Source organism: Panulirus ornatus, chromosome 44 (genome assembly GCF_036320965.1).
Source record: "Panulirus ornatus isolate Po-2019 chromosome 44, ASM3632096v1, whole genome shotgun sequence".
Lineage (NCBI taxonomy): Eukaryota > Metazoa > Arthropoda > Malacostraca > Decapoda > Palinuridae > Panulirus > Panulirus ornatus.
Genome location: NC_092267.1, coordinates 5,140,040 through 5,162,539, shown reverse-complemented (window position 1 = coordinate 5,162,539; position 22,500 = coordinate 5,140,040). Strand labels below are relative to the sequence as shown.

Genomic DNA, 22,500 nt, shown 5'->3' with positions numbered 1-22,500 from the left:
CTCCAGGACGTGGATAGTCCTGTTTCATTCTTCACACCTCTGGATAAGGCTCTGTTTCATTTTCAAGGCCACAGAAGGTACCTGTTTCCAGTTTCCAGGCCACAGAAGGTACTTGTTTCCAGTTTGCAGGCCACAGAAGGTACCTGTTTCCAGTTCCCAGGCCATAGAAGGTACCTGTGTCCAGTTTGCAGGCCACAGAAGGTACCTGTTTCCAGTTTCCAGGCCACAGAAGATACCTGTTTCCAATTTCCAGGCCACAGAAGTACTGTTTCCAGTTTCCAGGCCACAGAAGTACCTGTTTCCAGTTTCCAGGCCACAGAAGTACCTGTTTCCAGTTTCCAGGCCACAGAAGTACGTTTCCAGTTTCCAGGCCACAGAAGGTACCTGTTCCCAGTTTCCAGGCCACAGAAGGTACCTGTTTCCAGTTTCCAGGCCACAGAAGGTACCTGTTTCTAGTTTCCAGACTCCTGGAGGGTTCTGTTTCAATTTGTAGACCACCAAACTCCTGTTTCAGTGTCTGGAACACAATCTTCTGTGTCCGCCTCCAGAAAATGGGAGTTCTTATTTAAGTTTCCAGACCCGGTGAACTCTTATTCCAGTGTCCAGGCCAAAGAAATAACGATGAGTGACGCTTATGGAATTGGAACGAAGTTATACGAGTCAAGTCCAGGGACAAAGTACGCCTTTCCCACTGACTTTCAGTTTGTGTCTTTCGTTTACCAACTCGCTCAGAGAACGATGAATATTTCACTCATTCCAGGAAATGAGGAGAGGAAAGATTCCAGTAGAGCCAGCCAGCTCGTACACTTCCTCACCCTCCAGCCTCTACTGGACGGAGGGAAATAATATGCTAAAAGGTAGAATATTCTTTTTCTGCTCGGGGATTAGTTTAATGCTGGACTGCGCTCAAGGGAAGGTCGGTCAAACATCTTTATCCAACTCATCGAGAAATGGAATGGAAGACAGACGAAAACAGATGAGGATCTCATTCTTGTAGCATCCTTGTGTCATCTATACATCGCTCTAGATTACTGATAACTATGTATAAGCACCAACAGTGTTACATTAAGGAGTCAAGACCATCTGGTAAGTAGGATCACACTATAGATAACTCAATGCGACCTGTTCTTCATACAAAAGGCGTTTCAAGACCTTTCCCTCCCATCTGAAGGACTCAAACCCACTGAGAGTGAAATACGAATCTTGTTGACATTATGAAGGTATGTCATCACACTTATAGTGACGATATGAAAACATATTGGCGGTACAAAGTCCCGTTATTCGTTCTATACAATATTCGTCATATTGGCTGATTTTGCGTATATATATATATATATATATATATATATATATATATATATATATATATATATATATATATATATATATATATATATATATTCACTTTGGTATTTGCAAAACATGCATTGCTCATACCGTCCATAAATGTATATGCAAATATGAGTCATCAGTGAAGTCCATAGATGTATATGATAATGTTTATGGGTCACATGATCTGTCTCATAAACAAAATGTCTCTTAGTGACATCTAGTGTGTAAAGGAGGAGTTAAGTACCTGATTGGTGAGAGATTAGGTGATGATTGGCTGATTGGTGAGAGAGGATTAGGTGATGATTAGCTGATTGGTGAGAGAGGATTAGGAGATGATTAGCTGACTGGTGAGAGAGGATCAGGTGATGATTAGCTGATTGGTGAGAGAGGATTAGGTGGTGATTAGCTGACTGGTGAGAGAGGATTAGGTGATGATTAGCTGACTGGTGAGAGAGGATTAGGTGATGATTAGCTGATTGGTGAGAGAGGATTAGGTGATGATTAGCTGATTGGTGAGAGAGGATTAGGTGATGATTAGCTGATTGGTGAGAGAGGATTAGGTGATGATTAGCTGATTGGTGAGTGAGGATTGGTGCTGAGCACCTGATTGGTGGAAGGATTAGTCTTGAGCAGCTGACTGGTGCAAGACAGAGCTGCACAGAAAATATAATTTTGCTGACCCTGGATGTACGTAAGGGCGTAAATCAGATGGTTGAGGTGCGTGCGTGCGTGCGTGCGTGCGTGGGTAGGAGGGGATCAGGGAGGGAGTGTGTGGGGGGGGGAAGGGAGGGGAATATACCCCCTCGGGCTGGTGGAAGGGGGGATTGGGCCCCCATCTTCCCACCCAGCTCCCGGGATCGATCCCTGACCCTGAGATAAAAAGGCTCAGGCCACACACACACACACACACACACACACACACACACACACACACACACACACACTGCCACCTGGGTTGGACGATATGTGGCAATATTCCTTGTTGGCCATTTGATAGGACTACCCCCAGTGGCACAGTCCTATAGCACTACACAGTGGCTTCGTCCTATAGCACTACACAGTGGCTTCGTCCTATGGCACTACACATTGGCTTCGTCCTATAGCACTACCCAGTGGCTTCGTCCTATGGCACTACCCAGTGGCTTCGTCCTATAGCACTACCCAGTGGCTTCGTCCTATAGCACTACCCAGTGGCTTCGTCCTATAGCACTACCCAGTGGCTTCGTCCTATAGCACTACCCAGTGGCTTCGTCCTATAGCACTACCCAGTGGCTTCGTCCTATAGCACTACCCAGTGGCATTGTTAAATATCATTACCCCGTGTCACCTCCCCTACCCTGTGGTAGTAGCCAATAACACCACTCATTACCCCTCCCCTGTGATAATCACCCCCGAGCAGCACCCCTGTGGCAATACCACATTCCCTCTGTCATAATTGATGAAGGTGTTGTTAGCTGGAAGGCCTGTATTGTGACACTGGCCTGTTCCCCAGTACACAGTCCATAGCCACCAGTACTTGTGAACTGTGAGGTACGTACTAGGGTATCCATCTTTGTCCCTAGTACACAGTCCATAGCCACCAGTACCTGTGAACTGTGAGGTACGTACTAGGGTATCCATCTTTGTCCCTAGTACACAGTCCATAGCCACCAGTACCTGTGAACTGTGAGGTACGTACTAGGGTATGAACCTTTGTCCCCCAGTACACAGTACATAGCCACCAGTACCTGTGAACTGTGAGATAGATACTAGGGTATCATCTTTCTCCCCCAGTACACTGTACATAGCCACCAGTACCTGTGAACTGTGAGGTAGATACTAGGATATCCATCTTTGTCCCTAGTACACAGTCCATAGCCACCAGTACCTGTGAACTGTGAGGTACGTACTAGGGTATCATCTTTCTCCCCCAGTACACTGTACATAGCCACCAGTACCTGTGAACTGTGAGAGGTTCCCCCAGGGTGCAGAGACTATGGTTATTATCAAAATCTAATGAAAATGAAACGAAGGGAAGGGAATTCGAGGGTTTTTTTAGATAAGAACACAGACGTGCAGAATGGGTTAGAAAGTGTGGGTGTGCTTAGATGATACTGGCGAACCAGGGGAGAGATAATGATTATATTGTCTTTAGATTGAGAGAGTTTGTAAGATTACCATAGATGTGTCATGGTGGTTTTATGGTGGGTTTATGGTATGAGAAGTGAGAGTGTTGATGCAGTGGGGGAGTGAAGAATGACAGAGACGATGCCACTGTGTAAATAGAAAGCACCAAAAGACCCGAATTGGAAATGCGTAAACAAGGCTGCCACAAACGTGCTACCTAGTACAGATAGGTGGATGGTGTATGTATACACAGTAAGTGTCAAACGCTTTCCTATATTCCATTCTCAAGACAGAGTAATACACGAAAGCGCTCGACACATCCTTTTTTTTTTTTTCATTTTTTTGTGGTTCTATTTGATTCTTATGTACACTCGCTCTTTGTGTACCTTTTGCATGCAATAGATTATAGGAATGAAGGTATAAGGTAAAGATGAAGGAACAGAGAGAGAGAGAGAGAGAGAGAGAGAGAGAGAGAGAGAGAGAGAGAGAGAGAGAGAGAGAGAGAGAGAGAGAGAGAGAGAGAGAGAGAGAGAGAGACTCCCTCTCTCTTTCCCCCACTGTATCGGGGGCGCTGAGATGCTGCATAAGAAATGCCAGGGAGAGAGAGAGAGAGAGAGAGAGAGAGAGAGAGAGAGAGAGAGAGAGAGAGAGAGAGAGAGAGAGAGAGAAATTATTGGTTTCAGTCCTTGCCTCAACGTGGACACTGACAGACCATGATGTATTGGTCTGTTATGCTCATATACCTCGCGGATCCGACCACCTTCCCTAAGGATTTCACACTCGTCCAAGGATTTCGTGAGGTTTAAACTGATAGAAATAAGTATATAAATGGTCCTCGAATGTATATAGTGTATATAGCGATGGTCATCACTTGTCTTGAGAGGAGTGGGAATCCTGGTACTTGCGAAAGGTCCCAGAAGGTCCCAGACAGTGGCTATATTGTCCTGGCACTCAAGAAAGATCCCAAAAGGTCCCAGACAGTGGCTATATTGTCCTGGTACTTGCGAAAGATCCCAGAGGGTCCCAGGCTGTGGCTATATTATCCTGGCATTCAAGAAAGATCCCAAAAGGTCCCAGACAGTGGCTATATTATCCTGGCACTTAAGAAAGATCCCAAAAGGTCCCAGACAGTGGCTATATTGTCCTGGTACTTGCGAAAGATCCCAGAGGGTCCCAGGCTGTGGCTATATTATCCTGGCACTTAAGAAAGATCCCAGAAGGTCCCAGACAGTGGTATATTGTCCTGGTACTTGCGACATCGTCTTATATGCCCTGAGAGATAATCATATATATATATATATATATATATATATATATATATATATATATATATATATATATATATATATATATACATATATATATATATATATATATACATATATATATATATATATATATATATATATATATATATATATGTATATATATTTTTTTTTTTCGCTGTCTCCCGCGTTTGCGAGGTAGCGCAAGGAAACAGACGAAAGAAATGGCCCAACCCACCCCCATACACATGTATATACATACGTCCACACACGCAAATATACATACCTACACAGCTTTCCATGGTTTACCCCAGACGTTTCACATGCCTTGATTCAATCCACTGACAGCACGTCAACCCCGGTATACCACATCGCTCCAATTCACTCTATTCCTATTACTAAGAAGGTATATAATAAAGAGGACAGAGGCGTACAGCTTCGATTGTCCAGACCAGGTCAAAAAAATTGATTTACGTTCGGATGGAAAGGACATTTTAAAGGGCCCCCGCCCCTCCTCCAATTAGTCTATCTCCCCTTTTATCTATTATCTTTAAACGTGTTTCACGTGGAGGACGAGCTGCAGTCACATCGTCCCGTGTGTGGTAATGCAGAGACGTCCTTCGTCTTTCTTTCAAATGCTGCTTGACTCTCTCTCTCTCTCTCTCTCTCTCTCTCTCTCTCTCTCTCTCTCTCTCTCTCTCTCTCTCTCTCTCTCTCTCTCTCTCTCTCTCTCTCTCTCTCTCTCTCTCTCTCTCTCTCTCTCTCTCTCTCCCTGGCATCTCTTACGCAGCATCTCAGCGCCCTCGATACAGTGGGGGAAAGAGATAGGGAGTCTCTCTCTCTCTCTCTGTGTGTGTTCCGGTCCTTCAATACAACTTTAGCCCACTTACGACTGAACTGTCGTCCGGAAGTGTGTGTGAGGGTGGCCGAGTGTCTGACTGGCGTAGACTAACCCCGACTGGCTATGGACGGAAGCACCCTTATCATCTCTCTTACCAAGGTTCATTGTCGCCTGGGACAAGGGGCGTCGTGGGATAAGGTCCTTGACACAGGGTTGTGCGGGTTGGCCTCACTACACCTCCAGGTACCGTCTTAAGCACAGATGAAAGTCATCACACATTCTCGTGAAGGCCATTTGAAACTCCCAACACAGTAATGATGGGGGAGTGAGGGAGAGATGGTCCTTCCCTGATGGGCCTCTGTGACCTGATGGGCTTCTGTGACCTGATGGGCCTCTGTGACCTGATGGGCTTCTGTGACCTGATGGGGTTTTGTGATCTGATGGGCCTCTGTAACCTGATGGGCCTCTGTGACCTGATGGGCTTCTGTGACCTGATGGGCTTCTGTGACCTGATGGGCCTTTATGATCTGATGGGCCTCTGTGACCTGATGGGCCTTTATGATCTGATGGGCTTCTGTGACCTGATGGACCTCTGTGACCTATGGGCCCTTGTGACCTGATGGGCCTCTTTGACCTATGGGCCTTTATGATCTGATGGGCTTCTGTGGCCTGATGGACCTCTGTGACCTATGGGCCCTTGTGACCTGATGGGCCTCTTTGACCTATGGGCCTTTATGATCTGATGGGCTTCTGTGACCTGATGGACCTCTGTGACCTATGGGCCCTTGTGACCTGATGGGCCTCTTTGACCTATGGGCCTTTATGATCTGATGGGCTTCTGTGGCCTGATGGACCTCTGTGACCTATGGGCCCTTGTGACCTGATGGGCCTCTTTGACCCATGGGCCTTTATGATCTGATGGGCTTCTGTGGCCTGATGGACCTCTGTGACCTATGGGCCTTTGTGACCCTATGGGCCTCTTTGACCTATGGGCCTTTATGATCTGATGGGCTTCTGTGGCCTGATGGACCTCTTTGATCTGATGGGTCTCTGTGGCCTGATGGGTCTCTGTGGCCTGATGGGCTTCTGTGACCTGATGGGCCTCTATGACCTATAGGCCTTTGTGACCTTATGGGCCTCTTTGATCTGATGGGTCTCTGTGGCCTGATGGGTTTCTGTTGTCTGATTGGTCTCTGTTGCCTGAAGGGCCTCTTTGATCTGATGGGTACAATGGTCCAATGACTTCAGTGTCCTGATGGGGGTCTAAGTCTGATATGTGATCTGATGGGGGTCGTAATCACCTGTGTTCTGATGGGCTCATTGTTTTCAAATGTCCAGTGCCTTGATGGGTTCTGACTGGTCTGGTGTTCTGATAGTTCCACTGATCTGATGGACGTAGACCAGGGATGTGTTGTGTTCTGATGGGTTTGTGGAAGAGTGACCTCATGTTCTGATAAGCTCCTGAGTGGCCCAGAGTCCTGATGGCGCTACGTAACATAATTCACCCATTTCCCTGATGGCGGATGATCTGATGGGTCATTCGTTCTGATGGGTCGGGTGATCTGATGAGTCCAGTGGTGCTGAAGGAGTGGCAAGGTGTGCTAATCGTTCCAGAAAGGATTGGCCAATCATACCAAAGGATTGGCCAATCGTGACAGAGGATTGGCCAGTCATACCAAAGGATTGGCCAGTCGTGCCAGAGGATTGGCCAATCATACCAAAGGATTGGCCAATCATACCAAAGGATTGGCCAATCGTGACAGAGGATTGGCCAGTCATACCAAAGGATTGGCCAGTCATACCAAAGGATTGGCCAGTCATACCAAAGGATTGGCCAATCATACCAAAGGATTGGCCAGTCGTGACAGAGGATTGGCCAGTCATACCAAAGGATTGGCCAGTCGTGCCAGAGGATTGGCCAATCATATCAAAGGATTGGCCAACCATACCAAAGGATTGGCCAGTCATACCAAAGGATTGGCCAGTCGTGCCAGAGGATTGGCCAACCATACCAAAGGATTGGCCAGTCATACCAAAGGATTGGCTAATCATACCAAAGGATTGGCCAGTCGTGCCAGAGGATTGGCCAATCATATCAAAGGATTGGCCAACCATACCAAAGGATTGGCCAGTCATACCAAAGGATTGGCTAATCATACCAAAGGATTGGCCAATCATACCAAAGGATTGGCCAGTCATACCAAAGGATTGGCCAGTCGTGCCAGAGGATTGGCCAATCATACCAAAGGATTGGCCAATCGTGACAGAGGATTGGCCAGTCATACCAAAGGATTGGCCAGTCGTGCCAGAGGATTGGCCAATCATACCAAAGGATTGGCCAACCATACCAAAGGATTGGCCAGTCATACCAAAGGATTGGCCAGTCGTGCCAGAGGATTGGCTAATCATACCAAAGGATTGGCTAATCATACCAAAGGATTGGCTAATCATACCAAAGGATTGGCCAATCATACCAAAGGATTGGCCAGTCGTGCCAGAGGATTGGCCAATCATACCAAAGGATCGGCCAGTCGTGCCAGAGGATTGGCCAACCATACCAAAGGATTGGCCAGTCGTGCCAGAGGATTGGCCAATCATACCAAAGGATTGGCCAGTCGTGCCAGAGGATTGGCCAATCATACCAAAGGATTGGCCAGTCGTAACAAATGACTGCGATAACTCACAGATTAACACTCGAATAATCTGAGATTTCTAAAGACCTTGGCTTTCTCTCTCATGATTAATCACGTCCTGATTGGCCCTGTCCCCTGATGAGCTATATGATCTGATGGGCCATTTACCTTTAGAACTCCTTATTCTGATGGCCCATTTACCGTTACAACTCCTTATTCTGATGGGCCATTTACCTTTAGAACTCCTTATTCTGATGGGCCATTCACCATTACAACGCCTTATTCTGATGGGCCATTCACCGTTACAACGCTTTATTCTGATGGGCCATTCACCGCTACAACGCTTAATTCTGATGGGCCATTCACCGCTACAACGTTTAATTCTGATGGGCCATTCACCGCTACAACGCTTAATTCTGATGGGCCATTCACCATTACAACGCCTTATTCTGATGGGCCATTCACCGCTACAACGCTCTATTCTGATGGGCCCAGCACCATGATATGAACACCAGCCTCCCGCTCATTTTACCTGATGGGTCCTCTCACCTTGATAGGCAGAGCTTCCTGATTGTCCTTGCCTCCAGATGGCTATTGTCCCCAGATGGGCAATGTGGGGTAATGGACCGCTTTGCCTCCTGATGGGATGTTTATACTGATTGGTTCTTATGTGGTGATGGGCCGGGATTTGTTAGCGGCACGTCCTGATGGGCGCGCTCTCCACGATAGGTCACTGCATACCTGAGTGGTTCCTGATGGGTTATGTGTTATAGATCTCTACTGACCTTATCACATATTTGAGACCTATCCGCTGTTTCCCACATCTGGAAGGTAGCGTCAGGTACAGAGACTTACATGACTCACACATTACTTGGCTCCTTCCTCTGTATGTTCATTTTTTTTCTTTTTGAATAATGTTATTACAGAAGGGAAGGAAGTTCTGCCTACCTGCTCCCTCTATACTCGCCTTTGACAACACAAGGGATGTATGCAAATTACATATCTCCTCCTCAATCCCTATTCAGTACAAATACGTAATCACACTCATATATATATGTGTATATATATATATATATATATATATATATATATATATATATATATATATATATATATATATATATATATATATATATATATATATATATATATATATGTATTGGAAAGAATCACAATTTTGCGCGTGATCAAGATATTCCTATGAGTCCACGGGGAAAATGATGTGATTAAGACACAAAAGTGCACTTGGGAACTTTTCGTGTTTCATTTTCCCCGTAGACTCATAGGAATATATATATATATATATATATATATATATATATATATATATATATATATATATATATATATATATATATATATATATATATATATATATATATATATATATATATATATATATATACCTCTAATGTAGTACATATGTATAATTACTGATGATGCAGCATTCGTAATCACACATATAGCCAGTATACAACGAAGGTCCATGTGTGTATATATGTACATATAAATATATATACACCTATATATATACATTTATTCATATACAACCTATAATGACAGAGTATGACCACGACAGTTGTAGCTGGAAGTACAATGTTTACAACAGCAATTACTCACTTCATGACCGTCTCATTCTCATATAACTCCAGGACGCTCAAGACTTGGGAGCTATACAGCTAAGCCCAAGGGCCTCTCCTACCTGCAGGAGGAGGAGGAGGAAGAGAAGGAGGAGGAGGTGGTGGAGGAGGAGGAGGAAGTCTGGAGTTAGATGTTGTTTACGTCAAGGGTCTGTGGAGATGGAGTAATGGGTGGTACCTACGTCTGTGGAGGTGGAGTGATGTGTGGTACCTACGTCTGTGAAGGTGGAGTAATGGGTGGTACCTACGTGTGTGAAGGTGGAGTAATGTGTGGTACCTACGTCTGTGAAGGTGGAGTAATGTGTGGTACCTACGTCTGTGAAGGTGGAGTAATGGGTGGTACCTACGTCTGTGAAGGTGGAGTAATGGGTGGTACCTACGTCTGTGGAGGTGGAGTAATGGGTGGTACGTACGTCTGTGGAAGTGGAGTAATGGGTGGTACCTACTTCAAGGACTGGTCTAGGTGGAGCATTAGGTACTAACCACATCAAGAATTGCTAGGGGTGGAGAGCTAAATGCACCATTACTTCCCCACATCAATTGCTAAGGGTGGAGAGCTAAATGCACCATTACTTCCCCACATCAATTGCTAAGGGTGGAGAGCTAAATGCACCATTACTTCCCCACATCAATTGCTAAGGGTGGAGAGCTAAATGCACCATTACTTCCCCACATCAATTGCTAAGGGTGGAGAGCTAAATGCACCATTACTTCCCCACATCAATTTGTATTCTCTTATAGCAGTGTCACGAATGGCATTTTGGTGTATATCTGAAAGACATGGTCTTTGCCTCCATAACAACAGACAGGTGTAGCCTTCGTCTTCTGCTTCGGTACAGACACCTGAAACTCCTTTCCATCCACATGTTGAGGATATGAGATATACCACATCACTGATATACATCCCATCACGGTATATTGGAACCCACAGTCAACAAAGGGTATATCATATACATTTTTATTTTAAAGTGTGTCTAAACAGATGTGGTAATAACACTTCATTAGCTAAAGTCTAACTTTTCCTGTATCTTGTTTACTTTTCCTGTATCTTGTTTACTTTTCCTGTATCTTGTTTATTTTTCCTGTATCTTCTTTACGTTTCCTGTATCTTGTTTATGTTTCCTGTATCTTGTTTACTTTTCCTGTATCTTGTTTACTTTTCCTGTATCTTGTTTACTTTTCCTGTATCTTGTTTACTTTTCCTGTATCTTGTTTACGTTTCCTGTATCTTGTTTACTTTTCCTGTATCTTGTTTACGTTTCCTGTATCTTGTTTACTTTTCCTGTATCTTGTTTACGTTTCCTGTATCTTGTTTACGTTTCCTGTATCTTGTTTACGTTTCCTGTATCTTGTTTACTTTTCCTGTATCTTGTTTACTTTTCCTGTATCTTGTTTACGTTTCCTGTATCTTGTTTACTTTTCCTGTATCTTGTTTACGTTTCCTGTATCTTGTTTACGTTTCCTGTATCTTGTTTACGTTTCCTGTATCTTGTTTACTTTTCCTGTATCTTGTTTACGTTTCCTGTATCTTGTTTACGTTTCCTGTATCTTGTTTACGTTTCCTGTATCTTGTTTACGTTTCTTGTATCTGCTTTACTCTGTCTGTATCTTGTTTACTTTTTGTTTAACCTCTTCGGAAAAACGGACTTTTGACTCTCATTGTTAAAAATAGATTCCCCCCCCCCCCCATCTTGCCAGGAGAAACCCCATCTAAACTTCCAGTCTCTAAATCAATCTCATTTAGAAGAAGAAAGATCAAAATTAGAAAAGGTGGTGAGGGGAAAATTAGACTCCAACGTAGTGATCTGGGTGAGTTAGACTCTCTTAAACATTTCAATCCATTTACCTTTCGTGTGTGTGTGTGTGTGTGTGTGTGTGTGTGTGTGTGTGTGTGTGTATGTGTGTGTGTGTGTGTGTGTTTATCCTGCTTTATCCCCCTCACACTGTTCCTGGGTCCTGTCTCCCCTCACACTCTTCTGGGTCTCCTCTCTCCCCTCACACTCTCCTGGGTCTCCTCTCTCCCCTCACACTCTCCTGGGTCTCCTCTCCCCTCACACTCTCCTGGGTCTCCTCTCTCCCCTCACACTCTTCTGGGTCTCCTCTCTCCCCTCACACTCTTCTGGGTCTCCTCTCTCCCCTCACACTCTCCTGGGTCTCCTCTCCCCTCATACTCTTCAGGGTCTCCTCTCCCCCCTCACACTCTTCTGGGTCTCCTCTCTCCCCTCACACTCTCCTGGGTCTCCTCTCTCCCCTCACACTCTTCTGGGTCTCCTCTCTCCCCTCACACTCTCCTGGGTCTCCTCTCCCCTCATACTCTTCAGGGTCTCCTCTCTCTCCTCACACTCTCCTGGGTCTCCTCTCCCCTCATACTCTTCAGGGTCTCCTCTCCCCCCTCACACTCTTCTGGGTCTCCTCTCTCCCCTCACACTCTTCTGGGTCTCCACTCCCCTCACACTCTTCTGGGTCTCCTAACCCCTCACACTCTCTTGGGTCTCCTCTCCCCTCACACTCTCCTGGGTCTCCTCTCTCCCCTCACACTCTTCTGTGTCTCCTCTCCCCTCACACTCTTCTGGGTCTCCTCTCCCCTCACACATTCCATGGGTCTCCTCTCTCCCCTCACAACCCTCGCTGTGTCTCCTCTCCCCTCACACCGCTCCTAGGTCCTCTCTCCCCTCACACTCTCCTGGTTCCTCTCTCAGATATATTCCCTCACTCTCCCCTCTCCCAGGATGGGATCCGAGTTCCCCCTCAGTCTCCGTCCTCCTACCACTTATGTACCCTACCTTTACCACCCCTTCCTCCCATTCCACACGGCCAAACCATATCAGGATCTTTGCTAAACCCATTTCCAAACACTACACACACCCCCTTCCCATCACCTCCAAATTGTCTAACATGCCACATCTATACACTTCACCATCACTTACCCAAGCCCATTTCTTATACACTTCACCATCACTCACCCAAGCCCATTTCTTATACACTTCACCATCACTCACCCAAGCCCATTTCTTATACACTTCACCATCACTTACCCAAGCCCATTTCTTATACACTTCACTATCACTCACCCAAGCCCATTTCTTATACACTTCACCATCGCTCACCCAAGCCCATTTCTTATACACTTCACCATCACTTACCCAAGCCCATTTCTTATACACTTCACTATCACTCACCCAAGCCCATTTCTTATACACTTCACCATCGCTCACCCAAGCCCATTTCTTATGCACTTCACCATCACTCACCCAAGCCCATTTCTTACGCACTTCACCATCACTCACCCAAGCCCATTTCTTATACACTTCACCATCACTCACCCAAGCACATTTCTTATACACTTCACTATCACTTACCCAAGCCCATTTCCTATACACTTCACCATCACTCACCCAAGCCCATTTCTTATACACTTCACCATCACTCACCCAAGCCCATTTCTTATACACTTCACTATCACTCACCCAAGCCCATTTCCCATACACTTCACCATCACTCACCCAAGCCCATTTCTTATACACTTTACTATCACTCACCCAAGCTCATTTCCCATACACTTCACCATCACTCACCCAAGCCCATTTCCCATACACTTCACCATCACTCACCCAAGCCCATTTCCTATACACTTCACCATCACTCACCATCTTCTATAACACTTCACCATCACCCAGTCAGCTAACACCGAACACTAATAAGTTAGGATTTCTTCAAGGATTGAATCGCCTTCTTAACCATATAGAGCTCTAGCCTCTATATCTCCCTCCATCATACTCATATGTGGCTCTACCCTCTATATCATCCTCCATCATACTCATATGTGGCTCTACCCTCTACATCATCCTCCATCATACTCATATGTGGCTCTACCCTCTATATCATCCTCCATCATACTCATATGTGGCTCTACCCTCTACATCATCCTCCATCATACTCATATGTGGCTCTACCCTCTATATCTCCCTCCATTACACTCATGTGTGGCTCTACCCTCTATATCATCCTCCATCATACTCATATGTGGCTCTACCCTCTATATCTCCCTCCATCACACTCATGTGTGGCTCTACCCTCTATATCTCTCTCCATCATACTCATATGTGGCTCTACCCTCTATATCTCCCTCCATCACACTCATGTGTGGCTCTACCCTCTATATCTCTCTCCATCATACTCCTGTTTGGCTCTACCCTCTATATCATCCTCCATCATACTCATATGTGGCTCTACCCTCTATATCTCCCTCCATCACACTCATGTGTGGCTCTACCCTCTATATCATCCTCCATCATACTCATATGTGGCTCTACCCTCTACATCATCCTCCATCATACTCATATGTGGCTCTACCCTCTATATCTCCCTCCATCACACTCCTGTGTGGCTCTACCCTCTATATCATCCTCCATCATACTCATATGTGGCTCTACCCTCTACATCATCCTCCATCATACTCATATGTGGCTCTACCCTCTATATCTCCCTCCATTACACTCATGTGTGGCTCTACCCTCTATATCATCCTCCATCATACTCATATGTGGCTCTACCCTCTATATCTCCCTCCATCACACTCATGTGTGGCTCTACCCTCTATATCTCTCTCCATCATACTCATATGTGGCTCTACCCTCTATATCTCCCTCCATCACACTCATGTGTGGCTCTACCCTCTATATCTCTCTCCATCATACTCCTGTGTGGCTCTACCCTCTATATCATCCTCCATCATACTCATATGTGGCTCTACCCTCTATATCTCCCTCCATCACACTCATGTGTGGCTCTACCCTCTATATCATCCTCCATCACACTCATGTGTGGCTCTACCCTCTATATCTCCCTCCATCATACTCATATATGGCTCTACCTTCTATATCTCCCTCCATCACACTCATGTGTGGCTCTACCCTCTATATCTCCCTCCATCACACTCATATGTGGCTCTACCCTCTATATCTCCCTCCATCACACTCATGTGTGGCTCTACCCTCTATATCTCCCTCCATCACACTCAGATGTGGCTCTACCCTCTATATCTCCCTCCATCACTCTCATATGTGGCTCTACCCTCAATATCTCCCTCCATCATACTCATATGTGGCTCTACCTTTTATATCTCCCTCCATCACACTCATATGTAGCTCTACCCTCTATATCTCCCTCTATCACACTCATATGTGGCTCTACCTTCTATATCTCCCTCCATCACACTCATATGTGGCTCTACCTTCTATATCTCCCTCCATCATACTCATATGTGGCTCTACCTTCAATATCTCCCTCCATCACACTCATGTGTGGCTCTACCTTCAATATCTCCCTCCATCACACTCATGTGTGGCTCTACCTTCTATATCTCCCTCCATCACACTCATATGTGGCTCTACCTTCTATATCTTCCTCCATCACACTCATATGTGGCTCTACCCTCAATATCTCCCTCCATCACACTCATGTGTGGCTCTACCTTCTATATCTCCCTCCATCACACTCATATGTAGCTCTACCTTCTATATCTCACCTCCACCTTAACTCCACACACTCCACACCAGCCTCCACCTGCAGTTCAGTGATCATTCTCGAGATGGAACTCAAACCACTTTGCAAATTATCCCGCCTCACTCTCGCTTCTTTCAACCCTTTCATTCCGCTTCCTTCTTTACACACTGGGGGATACTAACGCGCCACGTTTTCTATGCTGACTCCAATCTCCAATGGCAGAGCGGAATCATCTGCAAACACGATCTTCTTTTAATTATCAAATGTGTTTGTCAGTGTGTCCAAACTAAGGTTTTTTCCTCTTTTTATTTCCCTCTTGATATATATATATATATATATATATATATATATATATATATATATATATATATATATATATATATATATATATATATATATATATATATATATATATATATATATATATATATATATATATATATATATATATACATGTGTGTGATGTCTCCATGGTTGTTTAATTTGTTTATGGATGGGGTTGTTAGGGAGGTAAATGCAAGAGTTTTGGAAAGAGGGGCAAGTATGAAGTCTGTTGGGGATGAGAGAGCTTGGGAAGTGAGTCAGTTGTTGTTCGCTGATGATACAGCGCTGGTGGCTGATTCATGTGAGAAACTGCAGAAGCTGGTGACTGAGTTTGGTAAAGTGTGTGGAAGAAGAAAGTTAAGAGTAAATGTGAATAAGAGCAAGGTTATTAGGTACAGTAGGGTTGAGGGTCAAGTCAATTGGGAGGTGAGTTTGAATGGAGAAAAACTGGAGGAAGTGAAGTGTTTTAGATATCTGGGAGTGGATCTGGCAGCGGATGGAACCATGGAAGCGGAAGTGGATCATAGGGTGGGGGAGGGGGCGAAAATTCTGGGGGCCTTGAAGAATGTGTGGAAGTCGAGAGCATTATCTCGGAAAGCAAAAATGGGTATGTTTGAAGGAATAGTGGTTCCAACAATGTTGTATGGTTGCGAGGCGTAGGCTATGGATAGAGTTGTGCGCAGGGGGATGGATGTGCTGGAAATGAGATGTTTGAGGACAATGTGTGGTGTGAGGTGGTTTGATCGAGTGAGTAACGTAAGGGTAAGAGAGATGTGTGGAAATAAAAAGAGCGTGGTTGAGAGAGCAGAAGAGGGTGTTTTGAAGTGGTTTGGGCACATGGAGAGGATGAGTGAGGAAAGATTGACCAAGAGGATATATGTGTCGGAGGTGGAGGGAACAAGGAGAAGAGGGAGACCAAATTGGAGGTGGAAAGATGGAGTGAAAAAGATTTTGTGTGATCGGGGCCTGAACATGCAGGAGGGTGAAAGGAGGGCAAGGAATAGAGTGAATTGGAGCGATGTGGTATACCGGGGTTGACGTGCTGTCAGTGGATTGAATCAAGGCATGTGAAGCGTCTGGGGTAAGCCATGGAAAGCTGTGTAGGTATGTATATTTGCGTGTGTGGACGTATGTATATACATGTGTATGGGGGGGGTTGGGCCATTTCTTTCGTCTGTTTCCTTGCGCTACCTCGCAAACGCGGGAGACAGCGACAAAGTATAATAATGATAAATAATATATATATATATATATATATATATATATATATATATATATATATATATATATATATATATATATATATATATATATATATATATATCATCCCTGGGGATAGGGGAGAAAGAATACTTCCCACGTATTCCCTGCGTGTCGTAGAAGGCGACTAAAAGGGGAGGGAGCGGGGGGCTGGAAATCCTCCCCTCTCGTTTTTTTTTTTTAATTTTCCAAAAGAAGGAAGAGAGAAGGGGGCCAGGTGAGGATGTTCCCTCAAAGGCCCAGTCCTCTGTTCTTAATGCTACCTCGCTAACGCGGGAAATGGCGAATAGTTTGAAAGAAAGAAATATATATATATATGTGTGTGTGTGTGTGTGTGTGTGTGTGTGTGTGTGTGTGTCTGCCTGTCTGTCTGTCTGTCAGTCTGTCTGTCTGTGTCTGTGTTTATAACCAACCATTCAAATTCGTTTAACGAGTAATTCAAAGAAAAAATATATATATATATTCCTGTGTTTAATTTCTTTTTCCCCCACCTAGTATCCTATATATTAATAATCATCAAAGCTAAAATAAAATCTAACTCCAGTATGAGCAGGTGGTGGGCCACTGATATGCACCAAAGTTGTGGTTGTGGTTGTGGTAGTGGTAGTGGTATCAGAGCACATATCAATTTCTGAAATTCGTTTCCACTTGCATTCTGATCCTACAACTTTATCATTGTGAAGGTTTTGCTGTTTGTTTTTTTGGTCAGATAGAACCGGCCAGATCTAGGCTGATGGATAGGAGACTTATATATATATATGTATATATATATATATATATATATATATATATATATATATATATATATATATATATATATATATATATATATATATATATATATATATGAGTCCACGGGGTCAAAATGAAACACGATAAGTTCCCAAGTGCACTTTCGCGTAATAATCACATCATCAGGGGAGACACAAGAGAGAAATATAACAGTCAGTTGATATACATCGAAGAGACGAAGCTAGGACGCCATTTGGTAAACATGTAATTGTCCAAGACAATTAATTGTCTTGGTAGTGGTGTACAAGTCAATGGCTGAATTCCTCTCACTTGTCTTACCAGGTGTGGTATATACGAGGCAGTGGCTGAATTCCTCTCACTTGTCTTACCATGTGTGGTATGTACGAGACAGTGTCTGAATTCCTCTCATTTGTCTTACCGGGTATGGTACACGAGGCAGTGGCTGATTTCCTCTCACTTGTCTTACCAGGTGTGATATATATGAGGCAGTGGCTGAATTCCTCTCACTTGTCTTACCGGGTATGGTACACGAGGCAGTGGCTGATTTCCTCTAACTTGTCTTACCAGGTGTGGTATGTACGAGGCAGTGGCTGATTTCCTCTCATTTGTCTTACCAGGTGTGGTGTACAAGGCAGTGGCTGAGGATGAAGATCTGGGATTGACCTGTCCACTAGGACCAGGTCTGAACACCCGTTGTCCTTGTGCCACAATCCACTACTCCCTCGTAGACCAGCAGGCCAACGGCGCTCCTGGCGTCTTCGATATACACGATTCGTCTGGCCAGATCTTCCTCATACCTGGGGTCGTCCTCGAGCCAGGCAGGCACTACGAGGTGAAGATCCTGGCCTCTAGTGAGTATTCTAAATGATATTCTCTTAAAACATTTCGTTTCTGAGTGAATTGTTTTTTTCCTTTTTCTATATATATATATATATTTTACGCTCCACAGAAGTTAAGAAATTCCTGTTTTATACATTCGAGAGATTTCATTTTTTTTTTTTTTATATAGAACGTTCATCCCCCAGGTAAAGTTCATTAGATAAGGGCGTTTATCACCGTTCAACACACATGAAAAAAATTCTCTGTGGGGAGGGAACTGTAAAATTACGCGTTCCTGTTGCAATTGCTTTTAAAACTGTTTGGAAAAAGTTATTACTAATGCAATTGTTATGAATACAGTTGCTATTTTTACAGCTGCTGTAAATAAACCGGCGCTTGATACAGTTGCTATTAATACAGCTGCTATTAACACAATAGCTATCAACACAGCTGCTATTAATACAATAACTATTAATACAGCTGCTATTAGTACAATTGCTATTGATACAGCTGCTGTTAATACGATTGCTATTAATGCATCTTCCGTTGATACCATTGCTATTAATACACCAACACTAAACATAATTCCTATTAATAGAATTGCTGTTAATATTTCTGGGCTTCATACAATCGCAGCTAATACAGCTGCTGTTGATAAACCGGCAATGAATACAATTGCTATTAATACAGTTGCAGGTAATACACCAGGGAAAAAGGTACAATAAACCCAAAGTAGAGAATAAATGCAAAGGTTTAAACTCCTTAACTGGAACTGGTAAGAACCCAAGTGGAAACAATGACTGGAGGGTTGAATTGCTAATTACTATATCAAGTGATGATGTTTTTACTTTAAGTCATTCCGTCCCTTCCACCTTACTCATCATTCACTTGGAAATACAAAGGATTCTGTACATTGAAGACTATGTTAACAAGTACCTGCATTATGTACATAATCATAATAACATACCTCCTACTGAATGGAAAGTGTCACGAAAACACGAGACAGTTCCTCCTATCCAAACCTATTGTTGGGGGGTACTAAAGTGGCTGGTTAAACCCGGCAAGTGACTAGCACAAGGAGGCGTTAGAACTCCAATGAGACTGATCATCATCCTCACGGGCTGACCCCGGGTCAAACGGGGTCACCAATTACTCCTTAAAGTTTTAACAACTTGGCCAATAAATGCTAAAGTTGCCAAACCTAATTCACCTCCACATATACTAGTCCAAAACAAAGGCATGATTTGAATACAAGGCATCGCCTCTGGGTTATATAAGAGATCATGGAGTAAATATATATATAACAAAATGTCAATAACTGGGGTAAAGTTAATGGCAAAATCCTTTCAAAAGGCCTGGCCTCTAACGGATGAGCAGGGAACTAGGAAGGCGTCGAGGTAGGTTGGACATAGTCCAACACTAGCGCGAACAAAGTCGGGTTAATAATTCAATATCAACACCCTGTACCCATGACATTACTGATACTGTCGCTGTAAATACAGCTACGATCAATACAGTCTCTTATCACTACAAGTTGCTCTTAATACAGCCGAACTAAATGCAACTTTTATTACTACATTCGCTATTAATGCAACTGCTATCAATACAGTTGTTATTACTACAATGGCTATTAATGCATTTGAACTAAATACAATTGCTATGAATACAACTGCTCCCAATACCGTTATTATTACTACAGTTGCTATTAATACAGCTGAACTAAATACAAATGCTATTAATACATTTGCTATTAATGCAACTGCTATCAATACAGTTGTTATCACCACAGTTGCTGTTGATATAGCCGAACTAAATTCAATTGCTATTGATACATTTGCTATTAATGCAACTGCTATCAATTCAGTTGTTATTACAGTTGCTGTTAGTACATCTAAACTAAATACAGTTGCTATTGATACAGTTACTATAAATACAACTGCTATATATACAATGGTTCTTACTACAGTTGCTGTTAATATATCTAAACTAAATACAGTTGCTATGAATACAACGGCTATTAATACAGTTGTTATTACTACAGTGGCTATTAATTCAGCTGATCAGAGTACAGTTGCTATTACTGCAGCTGCTATTAATACAGTAGATATCATTACTTATGCCTGTGAAACAGTGATATTAATAGCTAGAGCATTTCTATGCATTAGCTATTAGACCAGTTGCTATGAACATTATTGCTATCAGTACTATCGTTAGTTTCCAGCTGTATAGTAGTTTTGTTGTGTAGATAAATCGAAGTGGCTGAAGACATCTGTAGGTGCTTTTAAGATGTCAAGGAGCTGAAGTGTTTATGTTGAAATTTGAGATGTTTTTTCAGGGTTATTTGGCAGTTTTGAAAATGAGAGTCACTGTGAAGGAAAGGGGAGCAATGAGTCAAGGTAGAATTTGTGTTTGGCTTTATATAATCCTCCTGTTCAAAAGAGCTTGGTTGGTGTGTCCAACAAATTTCAGAGGAGTATTTCACGAGTATTCGTTCTTTGAGTGAGAATAACTCTCCTGGTTTGGATTAGAGATATATATATCATATATATGATATATACAGACCAGGGTGTTATAGGAGGGTGTGACTTCAGTATATCATACATATATATATATATATATATATATATATATATATATATATATATATATATATATATATATATATATATATATATATATATATATATATATATTCTCACCTGTACGACGCATCATACCAGAATTGTAACATGGATCTCTTTTCTTGTGATCCCAACTTCGTCACAGACACCAACAACACCAAGAAGGAGCCGGAACACCCAATGATGGACGTGCAGACCCTGACGGTAGTGGTCCATAGCGACGATGGTCTTCAGGACCTCCTCCAGCAGGTGATGTAGAGTGTAGGGGCGTAAGGGGCTACTTCGGCAGGCGAGAGGTTACATAAACGATTCGATTCCATTGCATAAACGATTCGATTCCATTACATAAACGATTCGATTCCATAACATAAACGATTCAATTCCATTACATAAACGATTCGGTTCCATTACATAAGCGATTCGATTCCAATCTTAAACGATTCGATTCCATTCCATAATCTTTTTACCTGAGAACCAAAGGAACATATGTACTAAGAATGGCTGACTTTAAGGTGATATTCTAGGGAGTTTTTCAGGTCACGGACGTGCTGAGACATAACCCACGTCTCTCTGACACCAATAGGATTCGCTCCCAACCAACTCGGTCGCTATAGCGTACGGGGTCGAATACCAGGAGGACCCCGATACCAAGGACACAGGGGGGTCGTACGGCCCAGGTGAGAGCGACGTGGAGGAAGAAACGACCTTGTTGGAACCCGAGACGCTTGTGAGGAAGAAACGATTTGTAAGTATCCAGGGTTGGTGGTCGTTAGTGCGTCTTGAGGGGTAGTTAACGTGAGTGGGTAGTTAAGGTGTGTAAGGGGGGTAAGAATAACTGAGATCTTCTTAAGTCGTGTGGTGTTATCTTAGTATTGCAGACTTAGGTCACGTATTCGAAAAGTCAGGTCAGTGGTGTGTACAGTTCGTAAGTAGGTCACCTGTTCGTAAGTTAAGTGGTGTGTACAGTTCGTAAGTAAATCACCTGTTCGTAAGTTAAGTGGTGTGTACAGTTCGTAAGTAGGTCACCTGTTCGTAAGTTAAGTGGTGTGTACAGTTCGTAAGTAAATCACCTGTTCGTAAGTTAAGTGGTGTGTACAGTTCGTAAGTAGGTCACCTGTTCATAAGTTAAGTGGTGTGTACAGTTCGTAAGTAGGTCACCTGTTCATAAGTTAAGTGGTGTGTACAGTTCGTAAGTAGGTCACCTGTTCGTAAGTTAAGTGGTGTGTACAGTTCGTAAGTAGGTCACCTGTTCGTAAGTTAAGTGGTGTGTACAGTTCGTAAGTAGGTCACCTGTTCGTAAGTCAGGTAACTGATGAGTTCTGTCTGTCAGTAGGCCACATGTTGGTAAGTCAGACGGGAAATTGGTTCTGTCTGTAAGTCAGTTACGGTGATGTCATGTGA

General features: G+C 43.5%; 1 protein-coding gene across 1 annotated transcript in view; it reads left to right on the top strand.

The window, feature by feature from the left end:
• Positions 1 to 22,500, top strand: part of LOC139762793 (uncharacterized) — a 170,056-nt gene that overhangs the window by 110,456 nt on the left and 37,100 nt on the right. Inside the window, 3 exon segments of the mRNA XM_071687949.1 lie at positions 18,277 to 18,510; positions 21,245 to 21,348; positions 21,683 to 21,844. Coding sequence (XP_071544050.1) covers positions 18,277 to 18,510; positions 21,245 to 21,348; positions 21,683 to 21,844 — 500 coding nt within the window.